General features: G+C 43.7%; 1 protein-coding gene across 4 annotated transcripts in view; it reads left to right on the top strand.

Moving 5' to 3' along the window:
- LOC115102197 (DNA (cytosine-5)-methyltransferase 3B-like) overlaps window positions 1-13304 on the top strand; it is a 75650-nt gene that overhangs the window by 55706 nt on the left and 6640 nt on the right. For all 4 annotated transcript variants that reach the window (XM_029621868.2, XM_029621867.2, XM_029621866.2 and 1 more), the window contains 8 exons: window positions 2614-2726; window positions 3095-3278; window positions 3490-3574; window positions 4093-4238; window positions 10362-10452; window positions 11135-11283; window positions 11494-11579; window positions 11867-11936. In XM_029621868.2, coding sequence (XP_029477728.1) covers window positions 2614-2726; window positions 3095-3278; window positions 3490-3574; window positions 4093-4238; window positions 10362-10452; window positions 11135-11283; window positions 11494-11579; window positions 11867-11936 — 924 coding nt within the window. The remainder of the gene's footprint in view (window positions 1-2613; window positions 2727-3094; window positions 3279-3489; window positions 3575-4092; window positions 4239-10361; window positions 10453-11134; window positions 11284-11493; window positions 11580-11866; window positions 11937-13304) is intronic.

Raw genomic sequence — 13304 nt, 5'->3', positions numbered from 1 at the left:
TGTGGGACCTTTATATAGTGTTACGGATACAGTTATCCTGTGTGTGTGTGTGTATCCTGTGTGTGTGTTTCTTTTCTCTCCTTCTCCCCTCACAGGTGAAAATCATCACTCCCCAATCAGTCAACAATCAATCATCAATCAGAAGACACACTTTTTTGAACTCCTATTTCCTACCCTATCACAGTTCCTTCCCCATGGTTTAAAAACTTCAAGCATTTGTTAACCATCATTTGTTTGTTCTAGAGCTCAATCTCTAGCTCAATCTCTCTGTAAATGCCATGTCTGTAGGTCTCTGTGTTTAACTCTCGCTTTGTGTCTTAACCTCTCTTTTGTTTAAGCACCTCCATAGCACTTTGTCATCACCTGTGAGTATTGTTTTTGGTTATGGTGTTTGTTTGTTGCTGGTGGGAAAAGGGGGAAACCAAGACAAGTCGCCCATGGGCATACACTACCCGTAGGTGAACTTTGTTAAATACACTAGTTAGAACTGGGCGGACCACCCACTGTATTTTTGGTTAGTTAGTTAGCTGTTGTTAAAGTAGGCTAGTCTAGCTTAGGGGTGTTTTTGAATACTTATTGTTTCTTTCCTTGGGTCCAGCTCAGCCCCTTTTCCTGCTCCCCCCATTACCGTGTGTTTATAAATAAACCTGGAGTTTGACGGTAGATTTCTGTTGTCGTGGTTATTTCGTTCACACTTTTACTTTGTCACAATAATAATTTGCATGATTTATGTTACGGGTCTCATTACCATCCCCCCTAGACTGTCGGGCCAAAAGGGATTCGTAACATATAGACAGGTGTGTGCCTTTCCAAATCATGTCCAATCAATTGAATTTACCACAGGTGGACTCCAATCAAGCTGTAGACACATCTCAAGGATGATTAATGGTAACAGGATGCACCTGAGCTTAATTTCGAGTCGCATAGCAAAGGTCTGAATACTTATGTAAATAAGGTATTTCTGTCTAAAAACCTGAGTGCAGAGTAAGTGTCGGAAACATGATTGTTGCTAGTGCTAACGAGAATGTCGATTTTGTGCCAAAGAAGGGCACATTTTCAGTGGTATGGCAGTATTTAAAAAGGTAAATAAAACAGTGTTGGTTTTGCATTCAGTTAGCACAGTTGGTATAAATTCATATGATCTCATTTTAGAGAGACCCTGACTCTTGTTTTAGCCATGTCTGACAGAAGTTTTCAACCAAGTGTTTGAAAATCTTAACTGATAATCACAATTAATCACAGATAATTGTGTGTGTGTCTCAGTCACCAGATCTCAACCTAATTGAACAGTTATGTGAGATTCTGGAGCGGAGCCTGAGAGCTTTTTCCACCACCATCAACAAAACACCAAATGATAGAATTTCTCGTGGAAGAATGGTGTTGCATCCCTCTGATATAGAGTTCCAGACACTTGCCTGTATTTATGTTTTCATTGTTTTTGGGCAGAATTACGTTATGTGTTGTTGGAGGTGGAAATTCATACTGAGAAAGACTGTCATTTCTTCAAACAATCATCTTTATTTACTATCGATTCATTATTGCAGTAATGAGACTATCCCACAGTCTTGACCTTTGGGCTGAGTAGCCTAACCTTTACACAAATGCAGAGTTCTTTATATAGCTGACACTAAGAATGCTCACTCATGGTTGGTTCCACACCTCCCTGTCAAGCCTGCTCCTGCTCTTCCCCCTGGTGCTCGAGGTTGCCAGGCTCCCCAGCATTACGCACTCCTGCCACCATCGTTACACACACCTGTCTTCCCTCATCACGCGCATCAGCGATTTATTGGACTCACCTGGACTCAATCACCTGTTTATTACCTCTCCTATATTTGTCAGTTCCCCATCTCTGTTCCCCACTGCTGTATTCATTGTCTTACGTCTGTGTTTTACCCAGTTCTGAAGCTGTTAATGTCCTGTTCCATGTCTGTCCCTAATTAAATGTTGACTCCTCGTACCTGCTTCTCGACTCCAGCGTCAGTCCTTACACTCCCATGCAGATTAGGACATTATAAGCCACTCTGGGTTCATCCTGTCGTCATCTGCATGGGGTTGTTGTCTTAACCCTGGCTTAGTTTCCCAGTTGCCAGGATGATTTTGAGACAATGAGATCTTGGGAGTAGAGCAATCCATCTCTAGTAAAACACATTGTTGTCTATGTAATGTAGTGTTTAATTCATTTGTCAGGTCAAGCCATCTCTGGTGACCATACACCCAGATTATCTGCAGGGAACTAGAGTGGAGACCATAAAAACACAGACACTAGTAGGACAGAAATGTCTTACTATTAGTTAAATGTTAATTGTTAACCTTTAATATCAAATAGATCAGGTAAATATGTAATTTGTCAACCTCACGTCTTGGTCAGTTTAGCTCGGAAAATGCTGCCCTCATCAATCTGCAGCCCCAGGCGGCCGCTTAATCCTGCCTAATGTGAGGGCCGGTCCTGTTTGCATTCACATTCTTGTTTGATCTCCTGGCTCACCAGACATACACCTAGTTAATCCTGGTGCCAAGAATTTGCATTTTGAAAATTTGGTTCTGTTTGTCAGTATGTAGAACACTGGCATCTGGATATTGTTGTTAATTTGTGTTTATCTTTGTGTGTGTTAGGACGTGTATCTTGAGATCTCCTACATGTATGATGACGATGGCTACCAATCGTACTGTACCGTGTGCTGCGGGGGGCGCGAGGTGTTACTGTGTGGGAACGCCAACTGCTGCAGGTGGGACTCAACACTCACTTCTTCAACTGTAACTCTGTATTCTACTGAGTGTGTTCCAAATCACACCCTTTTCCCTTTATTGTCAACTACTAAGTAGTGCACTATATAGGGAACACAGACTGTATCTTAGTTAATTTTTAACTTCTGTATGTTCAGTCAGCTTCTACTTTCTTTCACCTGTTGATTAGAAGTATTTTTTTCTCTCATGTCACCTTTTTTTTACCACTAGTTCCTCCTGCCTCCTATCGTTGCTTTCCATCTGTCTCTCCCCCCTATCCCCTCCCTTATTCATTCATCTCCCTCTCTCCCCTCCTTCCCCCTCAACCTTATTTCACACATCTCCGTCTGTCTCCTTCCTCCTCATGCAGGTGTTTCTGTGTAGAATGCCTGGACATTCTGGTGGGCGCGGGGGCGTCGAACAGTGCCCGTAACCTGGACCCATGGCGCTGCTACATGTGCCAGCCCCTGCAGCCCTACGGTGTGCTCAAACAACGCCACAATTGGAGCATGAAGCTGCAGGAGTTCTTTATCAACGACAACGGCCAGGAGTTTGTGAGTCCCATCAAGATACTTAACTCCTCACATTGGCCCTTGTCACAATACTGATCACAAAACAATTTATCTCATACAGCATCTAGGGCCTGCCATTCTCCTTGCTCAGGTCACAGGGTCTGGAAAACCTCAGGGTTCCACTCATAGCAACATTACTACATAGATGTGGTTGTTTATATAAACATTGTGATTTGGTCTATATGTTTCTCAGGAAAGCCCAAATATCTACCGGGCTGTCCCTGCAGAACAGAGGCACCCCATCCGCGTACTCTCATTGTTTGATGGCATCGCCACTGGTAAGTGTGTGCGCATAGGTGTCAAGTGTAATATTCAGAGGGCCTCCCGAGTGGTGCAGCGGTCTAAGGCACTGCATCACAATGCTTGAGGCGTCACTACAGACCCGGGTTCGAGCTGTGTCACAGCCGGCCGTGACCGGGAGACCAGTGAGGCGGCGCACAATTGGCCCAGCGTCGTCCAGGTTAAGGGAGGGTTTGGCCGGCCAGGATTTCCTTGTCCCCATTGCGCTCTAGCGACTCCTTGTGTCGGGCCGGGTGCTTGCAAGTTGTGTGCAATGCCAAGAGTGTGCAAAGCTTTCATCAAGGCAAAGGGTGGCTACTTTGAAGAATCTCAAATATAAAATATATTTTGATTTGTCAAACACATTTTTGCTTACTACATGATTCCATGTGTGTTATTTCATAGTTTGATATCGTCACTATTATTCTACAATGTAGAAAAACCCTTGAATGATTAGGTGTGTCTGAACTTCTGACTGGTACTGTATATTTCCATGTGTGTGGGTGCATGTGTCTAGGCTACTTAGTCCTACGAGACCTAGGATTCAAAGTGGACCATTATATTGCATCAGAGGTGTGTGAGGATTCCATATCGGTGGGGGTCGTCCGACATGAAGGAAGAATCCAGTACGTGCACGACGTGCGCAACATCACCAGAAAAAATGTAAGCAGAACACATCTCTTTCCCTGTCTTTCTCTCTTTGCATTACTGACAACTGGATGGGCAGAGCAAACTTAATCTGAGTCAAGTCAAATAGAGGGAGGAGTGAGAAGGGATAGTACTAAGTTTGTCTCTATAGCAAAAATCCAATCCCTTCCCCAAAGACTGATTTTGTTGTTGTGTAAAGCAGGTGCTTCATGAAACATTTCTTTCTGGTCCTGCTCTTTATTCAACATCTGAGGATTATCATCTGAACTGGTCTACATTATTCATATTATTTATCATATGGGAATAAATTGCCAAGAACCAAGGGCTAGTGCCTTTATGTCTCATGGGGTAGTCCTCAGTGTCTTTCGAAATGCAAACATTTGCACATACGACACACCTGTTTACTGCTTTTTCTGTGGGCTATTGCCTGTCCAGACAGGACAGTAGTGCCTTATTAGCTTAATAGCTGTTATAATAGTGAATGCTCCCCTGCCCTACTTTGTGGATCCACAATGAAACATATACAGACACATGGGCTCTTGAGGGCTCTTTTGAGTGCTTCAACACAACACACACACACAACATTAGCCACACAAACCTTGAGCCACCCAGCTTTCATCCCTGTTCATAACAAAATACAACTTCCCCCTCTACTCCCAAGTCATAGCTAAACACAACACTCCGCCACTGTGGCAGAGAGGGACGCGCTGCCGGGTTGCATGCGAGTCCTTGACGTCATCTGGGTTAGAGGACAAAGCACAGCCTCTTGTCAGAGTAAATCCCCCAGAACTCATTCATCCCTTTGTCAACGATTCAGAGCACTCCTCAAAGAGGGTCTGGGCCCGAAGAGGGTCGGCCTGGCTGTTTTGGGAACCTACAACCCCTCTCACATAACCCTTAGGCAGTAGGTAGTCAACGGCCACCACCCCCTCCAAGTTGCGTAAGAGTCTCAGTAGCACTACTACTCACTCTCTCTCTCTCTATTCAATTCAACAGGCTTTATTGACATGGGGAAAATGTTTAGATTGCCAAAGCAAGTGGAATAGATAGTAAACAAATTAACAATCAGAAATTAACTGTAAAAATGACACTCACAAAAGTTTCAAAGGAATCGAGACATTTCAAATGTCAAATCAAATTATATTAGTCACATGTGCCGAATACAACACTGACCAAGACGTGTGGTAGACAAATTGCATATTTACCTGATCTATTTGATATTAAAGGTTAACAATTTATATTTAACTAATAGACATTTCTGTCCTACTAGTGTCTGTGTTTTTATGGTCTCCACTCTAGTTCCCTGCAGATAATCTGGGTGTATGGTCACCAGAGATGGCTTGACCTGACAAATGAATTAAACACTACATTACATAGACAACAATGTGTCTGTGATCAGGCCTACCACTTAATGATGGTGTTGGAGTCGTGCCTGGTCGTGCAGTCATGAGTGAACAGGGAGTACAGGAGGGGACTGAGCAAGCACCCCTGAAGGGCTCCCGTGTTGAGTTTCAGCGTGGCGGATGTGTTGTTACCTACCCTTACCACCTGGGGTGGCCCGTCAGGAAGTCCAGGATCCAGTTGCAGAGGGAGGTGTTTAGTCCCAGGGTCCTTAGCTTATTAATGAGCTTTGAGGGCACTATGGTGTTGAATGCTGAGCTGTAGTCAATGAATAGCATTCTCCAATAGGTGTTCCTTTTGTCCAGGTGGGAAAGGGCATTGTTGAGTGCAATAGAGATTGCATCATCTGTGGTGTGGGTCTGCTGGGGCAGTATGCAAATTGGAGTGGGTCTAGAGTTTCTGGGATTATGGTGATGATGTGAGCCATGACAAGACTTTCAAAGCACTTCATGGCTACAGATGTGAGTGCTACGGTTCGGTAGTCATTTAGGCAGGTTACCTTTGTTCTTGGACACAGGCACTATGGTGGTCTGCTTAAAACATGTTGGTATTACAGACTTGGACAGGGGAGGTTAAAAATGTCAGTGAAGACACTTGCCAGTTGGTAAGCGCATGCTCGCAGTACACGTCCTGGTAACCCATCTGGCCCTGCAGCCTTGTGAATGTTGACCTTACTCACATCGGCTGCGGAGAGCGTGATCACACAGTCTTCCGGAACAGCTGGTGCTCTCATGCATGTTTCAGTGATATTTGCCTCGAAGCGAGCATAGAAGTAGTTTAGCTCGTGTCACCAGGCAGCTCTCAGCTGTGCTTCCCTTTTGTAGTCTGTAATGGTTTGCAAGCCCATCCGACAAGCATCAGAGCCAGTGTAGTACGATTCGATCTTAGTCCTGTATTGACTCTTTACCTGTTTGATGGTTCGTCGGGGGGCATAGCATGATTTCTTATAAGCTTCCGGGTTAGAGTCCCGCTCCTTGAAAGCGGCAGCTCTACCCTTAAGCTCAGTGCAGATGTTGTCTGTAATTCATGGCTTCTGTTTGGGGTATGTACGTATGGTCACTGTGGGGACGACGTCATCGATGCACTTATTGATGAAGCCAATGACATATATGGTGTACTCCTCAATGCCATCGGAGGAATCCCGGAACATATTCCAGTCTGTGTTAGCAAAACAGTCTTGTAGCTTAGCATCGGCTTCATCTGACCACTTTTTATTGACCGAGTCACTGGTGCTTCCTCCTTTAATTTAAGCTTGAAAGCAGGAATCAGGAGGATAGAATTATGGTCAGATTTGCCAAATAGAGGGCGAGGGAGAACTTTTTATGCGTCTCTGTGTGTGGAGTGAAGGTGGACCAGAGTTTTTTTTTTCTCTGGTTGCACATTTAACCAGCTGATAGAAATGTGGAAAAACAGATTTAAGTTTCTCTGCATTAAAGTCCCCGGCTACTAGGAGCGCCGCCTCTGGGTGAGCGTTTTCTTGTTTGCTTATGGCAGAAATACAGCTCATTCAATGCTGTCTTAGTGGCAGCCTCTGACTGTGGTGGTATGTAAACAGCTATGACAAATACAGATGAAAACTCTCTAGGTAGATAGTGTGGTCTACAGCTTATCATGAGATGCAATAGCTCGAGACTTCATTAGATATCGTGCACCAGCTGTTATTTACAAAAATACATTGTCCACCCCCCCCTTGTCTTTCCAGGCGCCACTGTTCTATCCTGCCGGTACAGCGTATGTTGATAGTGTCGTCGTTCAGCCACGACTGATATTACAGTTTTGAATGTCCTGTTGGTAGTTTAATCTTGCGCGGAGGTCATTGTTTTTATTCTCCAAAGATTGCCGTAGCACGCGTTCCAGCAGGTATAGCTCACTTGTCACCCCCAAAGCCAATTCCTCCTTTGGCTGCCTCTCCTTCCAGTTCTCTGCTGCCAATGACTGGGACAAACTACAAAAATCTCTGAAACTAGAAACACTTATCTCCCTCACTAGCTTTAAGCACCAGCTGTCAGAGCAGCTCACAGATCACTGCACCTGTACATAGCCCATCTATAAATAGCCCAAACAATTACCTCTTCCCCTACTGTATTTATTTATTTATTTTGCTCCTTTGCTCCCCAGTTTGTCTACTTTGCACACTCATCTACTGTCAAATCTACCATTCCAGTGTTTTAATTGCTGTATTGTATTTACTTCGCCACCATGGCCTATTTATTGCCTTTACCTCCCTTATTTCTGTTTGTTTTACTCCATGTGTAACTCTGTGTTGTTATATGTGTCGAACTGCTTTGCTTTATCTTGGCCAGGTCGCAGTTGTAAATGAGAATTTGTTCTCAACTTGCTTACCTGGTTAAATAAAGGTGAAATAAATAAATCAAAATTGCACGTTTGCTAGCAGAATGGAAGGAAGTGGGGCTTTATTTGATCGCCTAAGAATTCTCAGAAGGCAGCCTTTTTTATCCGCCTCCTCTTCACGCAAATCACGGGAATCTTGGCCTGTTCCCGAGAAAGCAGTATAAAATAAATAAAGGATTCTGCCAGTCCGTGATGAGCGGCAACATTATGTACAAAATAAGTTTAAATAATAAGTTACAAAAAATGCTAATAAACGAGCAATAAAACACAATCGGTTGGGTACACGTAAAACGTCTGCATTCTTCTCCAGCGCCATTATAATGCCATACATATTATGGCTATGTACAGTGTTGTAACAATGTGAAAATAGTTCAAGTACAAAAGGGAAAATAAATTAACATAAATTTGGGTTGTATTTACAATAATGTTTGTTCTTCACAGGTTTCCCTTCTCTTGTGGCAACAGGTCACAAATCTTGCTGCTGTGATTGCACACTTGTATTTCACCTAATAGATATGGGAGTTCATCAAAATTGGATTTGTTTTGAAATTCTTTGTGGGTCTGTGTAATATGAGGGACATATGTGTCACTAATATGGTCATACATTTGGCAGGAGGTTAGTAAGTGAAGCTCAGTTTCCAACTCATTTTGTGGGCAGTGTACACATAGCGACTCTTGAGAGTCAGGTCTGCCTACGACTGCCTGTCTCAATAGCAAGGCAAAACTCACTGAGTCTGTACATTGTCAAAGCTTTCCTTGATTTTGGGTCAGTCACAGTGGTCAGGTATTCTGCCACTGTGTACTCCAGTTTGCTCTGTTCTTTTGGTTAATTCTTTCCAAAGTGTTGAGTAATTATCTTTTTGTTTTCTCATTTGTTCTCAATTGTGTTGCTGTCCTGTGGCACTGTGGGGTCTGTTTATGTTTGTGAACAGAGCCCTAGGACCAGATTGCTTAGGGGACTCTTCTCTAGGTTCATATTTCTGTAGGTGATGGCTTTTTTATGGAGGTTTGGGAATAATTTCCTTTTAGGTGGTTGTAGAATTTTATAGCTCTTTTCTGGATTTTGATCAATCGCGGGGATCATCCTAATTCTGCTCTGCATGCATTAGTTGGTGTTTTATGTTGCACACAGGATTTTTTTTTGCATAATTCTGCATGCAATGGATTCTACAACTTATTCAAGTATTTTTAGCAAGATCCTAGTTGGGATGTTGAATTTTAAGTTCCATTTGATGTCTTAGAAGGCCCTTCTTGCCTTTTCTTTCAGATCGTTCACAGCTTTGCAGAAGTTACCCTGGGTGCTGTTATTGTGTGTGCTCTTGGGCAAAGGTGTCTAGATGGAATTTGTATTCGTGGAACTTTTTTGGAACATTTAATCTCAGGGCCCAGGTCTGACAGAATCTGTGGAGAAGATCTTAAGTGCTGCTTTAGGTCCTCCTTGGTTGGGGACAGAAGTACCAGATCATCAGAAGACATTTGACTTCAGATTCTATTTGGGTGAGGTCGGGTGCTACAGACTGTTCTAGTGCCCTCGTCAATTTGTTGATATATATGTTGAAGAGGGTGGGGCTCAAGCTGTCTCCCTGTCTCACCCCACGGCCCTGTGGAGAAAAAGGTGTGTTTTTTTGTCAATTTTAACGCACACTTGTTGTTTGTATACATGGATTTTATAATGTTGTATGTTTTTCCTCCAACACCGCTTTCCATCAATTTGTATAGCAGACCCTCAGGCGAAATTGAGTCAAAAGCTTTTATGAAATCAACAAAGCAATGGAAAACGTTGTTTTTGTTTTGTTTGTTTGTTAGTAAGGGTGTGCAGGGTGAATATGTGGTCTGTCGTATGTTAATTTAGTAAAAAGACAATATGACATTTGCTTAGTAGAGGAAATGTAAGTGCCTGCTGTTAATGATAATGCAGAAGGTTTTCCCCAAGGTTGCTGTTGATGCATATCCCACGGTAGTTATTGGGGTCAAATTTGTCTCCACATTTATGGGTGGGGGTGATCAGTTTTTGGTTCCAAATATTGGGGAAGATGCCAGAGCTGAGGATTATGTTAAAGTTTTTAGTATAGCCAATTATAATTTGTGGTCTGTATATTTGATAATTTCATTTAGAAATCCATCAACACCACAGGCCTTTTTGGGTTGAAGGGTTTGTATTTTGTCCTGTTCATTCAATGTAATTGGAGATTCCAGTGGGGGTTATATACTATCCTATGTTGGGGTTGTTTGGTAATATGGATGGGGGGAGGTGACGCTATGTAGGGATAGAGTAGAGGGGATTGGGAATGAGAAAAGGCCCTGACTACAGATGGGTACAAATGTTGGGGCATTGACTTGTGTTACACTCAGTCTGACAGTAGGTGGTGCTGTTGTCTCACACAGATAGAAGAGTGGGGCCCATTTGACCTGGTGATAGGAGGAAGCCCCTGTAACGACCTATCTATCGTCAACCCCGCCAGGAAGGGACTGTACGGTAAAAAACTTCATAAAAAAGTATCAATTGGGCCTCCCTGGTGGTGCAGTGGTCTAGGGCACTGCATCGTTTGGCTGGTAGGGATATCCTTGTCTCATCGCGCACTAGTGACTCCTGTGGCGGGCCGGGCGCAGTGCACACTAACCAGGTCGCCAGGTGCACAGTGTTTCCTCCGACACATTGGTGCGGCTGGCTTCCGGGTTGGATGCGCGCTGTGTTAAGAAGCAGTGCGGCTTGGTTGGGTTGTGTTTCGGAGGACGCATGGCTTTCGACCTTCGTCTCTCCCAAGCCCGTACGGGAGTTGTAGCGATGAGACAAGATAGTAACTACTAACAATTGAATACCACGACATTGGGGAGAAAAGGGGGTAAAAATTCACACACAAAAAAAATCTATTAATCTTAATCAAACTTCAATAAATGTGTTGCGAAGCATGCTTCACTTCACTCCAATTACACTCCATGCCAAGTGTTACAGGCTGAAGTGGCAGGGAAGTAGTTCTAATAAAATGTCATTTCTATACATTCCCTCTTATATGCATAGTATAAACTTATACCTTGTTTTCCATATACATTAAAGGTACAGCAATCAAAGAGATATTTGCAATTGATATATATTGTTATTCAGTCAACATTGGACTGTATTAAAAATCTCCTCATCCCCCGTCTGTCTGTCTGTCCAGAGGGCACAGGGAGGTTGTTTTTTGAGTTCTACCGCCTGCTGAGTGAGGCCAAGCCCAAGGAGGGCGAGGACCGCCCATTCTTCTGGATGTTCGAGAATGTGGTCGCCATGGGCGTCAATGACAAGAGGGACATCTCTCGTTTCCTCGAGGTTTGTTATATCCACAATATCAATACAATACAAGTGACAATCTCAGAGGTCTTTGGCATTACTTCATTAGAGCGTTTTAAAAGTTGTTGTAGTCTTTATATGTCGTTGTGGACTCACAACATAACACAAAGGCGTTGTAAAGAGCGAAAATGTGTAACCCATGATAGATAGCTGTGGGATGTTAAATGTATATGTGTGTGTGTCCGACAGTGCAATCCAGTGATGATCGATGCCATTGAGGTGTCTGCGGCTCACAGGGCTAGGTACTTCTGGGGCAACCTACCAGGGATGAACAGGTGTGTGATGCCCACAGTCTACTTGTTTTCCTATAATAACACAGTCTTTCATATTCCTGTTTTTAATTTACAATACAAAAATGACCTAATTGCATGGTTGGTAACTACACAGTTATATCCTATGAATTACTTTTACTTTGGTAGTTGTCAATTGTATTGAAATAAAGTCAATGCCAGAAAGTACACATGGTTACCAATTGAAATCTAGTGGAAACATTACCGTAAATTAAATGGCCATTTATGGATATCTCGTATTCCATATCACATTACCATTGTTCATGTGCCAGGCCTCGGTGTGCATCTGGGATGGACAAGCTAGAGCTACAGGACTGTCTGGAACATGGCCGTGTGGCTAAGGTAACACTATCTACCTTTTCTTCAATCAGTGGAACTGGACAAAAATCAACAAGTGGTTTTATTTCAGTATATTACAATATACACTCAGTGGCCAGTTTATAAGGTACCCCCATCTAGTACCGGATGGGGCCCCCCAGAACAGCCTGAATTCTCTGGGGCATGGACATGTTGCTCAATTGGTATTAAGGGGCCCAACGTGTGCCAGTAAAACATTCCCCACAACATTACACCATCACCACCAGGCTGTACCGTTGACACCAGGAAGGATGGGGCCATGGACTCATGCTTACGCCAAATCCTGACTCTGCCATCAGCATGACGCAACAGGAACCGGAATTCGTTTTTTGCCCGCTGACTGTATGTTTGTCGCACCATTCTCGGTAACTCCTGTTGTACATGAAAAGCCCAGGAGGCCGGCCATTTCTGAGATACTGGATCCGGCACGCCTGGCACAGACGATCATACCACGCTCAAAGTTGCTTTGGTCACTCGTTTTGCCCATTCTAATGTTCAATCGAACAGTAACTGAATGTCTCAATGCCTGTCTGCCTGCTTTATATAGCAAGCCACGGCCACATGAACCATTTTTGTGAATGGGATTTTGTAGCCAATAAACTGGCCACTGAGTGTATATTTCACAATATCCCACAGAAAACACACACCACGTGATCAAAAGTATGTGGACACCTGCTCGTCAAACATCTCATTCCAAAATCATGGGCAATAATATGCAGTTGGTCCCTCCTTTGCTACACTAACAGTATCTACTCTTCTGGAAAAGCTTTCCACTAGATGTTGGAACATTGCTGCAGGGACTTGCAGGGCTTCCATTCAGCCACAAGAGCATTAGTGAGGTCGGGCACTGATGTTGGGTGATTAGGCCTGGCTCGCACTCAGCATTCCAATTCATCCCAAAGGTGTTCGATAGGGTTCATTGAGGTCACGGCTCTGTGCAGGCCAGTCAAGTTCTTCAACACCAATCTCAACAAACCATTCCTGTATGGACCTCGCTTTATGCACTGGGGCATTGTCATGCTGAAACAGGAAAGGGCCTTCCCCAAACTGTTGCCACAAAGTTGGAAGCACAGAATCGTCTACAATGTCATTGTATGTTGTAGCGTTAAGATTTCCCTTCATTGGAACTAAGGGGCCTAGCCCAAACCTTGAAAAACAGCCCTAGACGATTATTCCTCCACCACCAAACTTGACAGTTTACACCACTCCAGCCGAACTTAGGCTTGTGTGCAGCTGCTCGGCCATAGAAACCTTTTTCACAAAGCTCCCGACTAACTGTTCTGGTGCTGAAGTTGCTTCCAGAGGCAGTTTGGGACTCGGTAGTGATTTTTGCAACCGAGGACAGATGATTTT

This window comes from Oncorhynchus nerka, linkage group LG20 (assembly GCF_034236695.1).
Source record: "Oncorhynchus nerka isolate Pitt River linkage group LG20, Oner_Uvic_2.0, whole genome shotgun sequence".
Lineage (NCBI taxonomy): Eukaryota > Metazoa > Chordata > Actinopteri > Salmoniformes > Salmonidae > Oncorhynchus > Oncorhynchus nerka.
The sequence above is the reverse complement of the archived record's forward strand: the minus strand, read 5'-3'. Positions and strand labels throughout refer to the sequence as shown.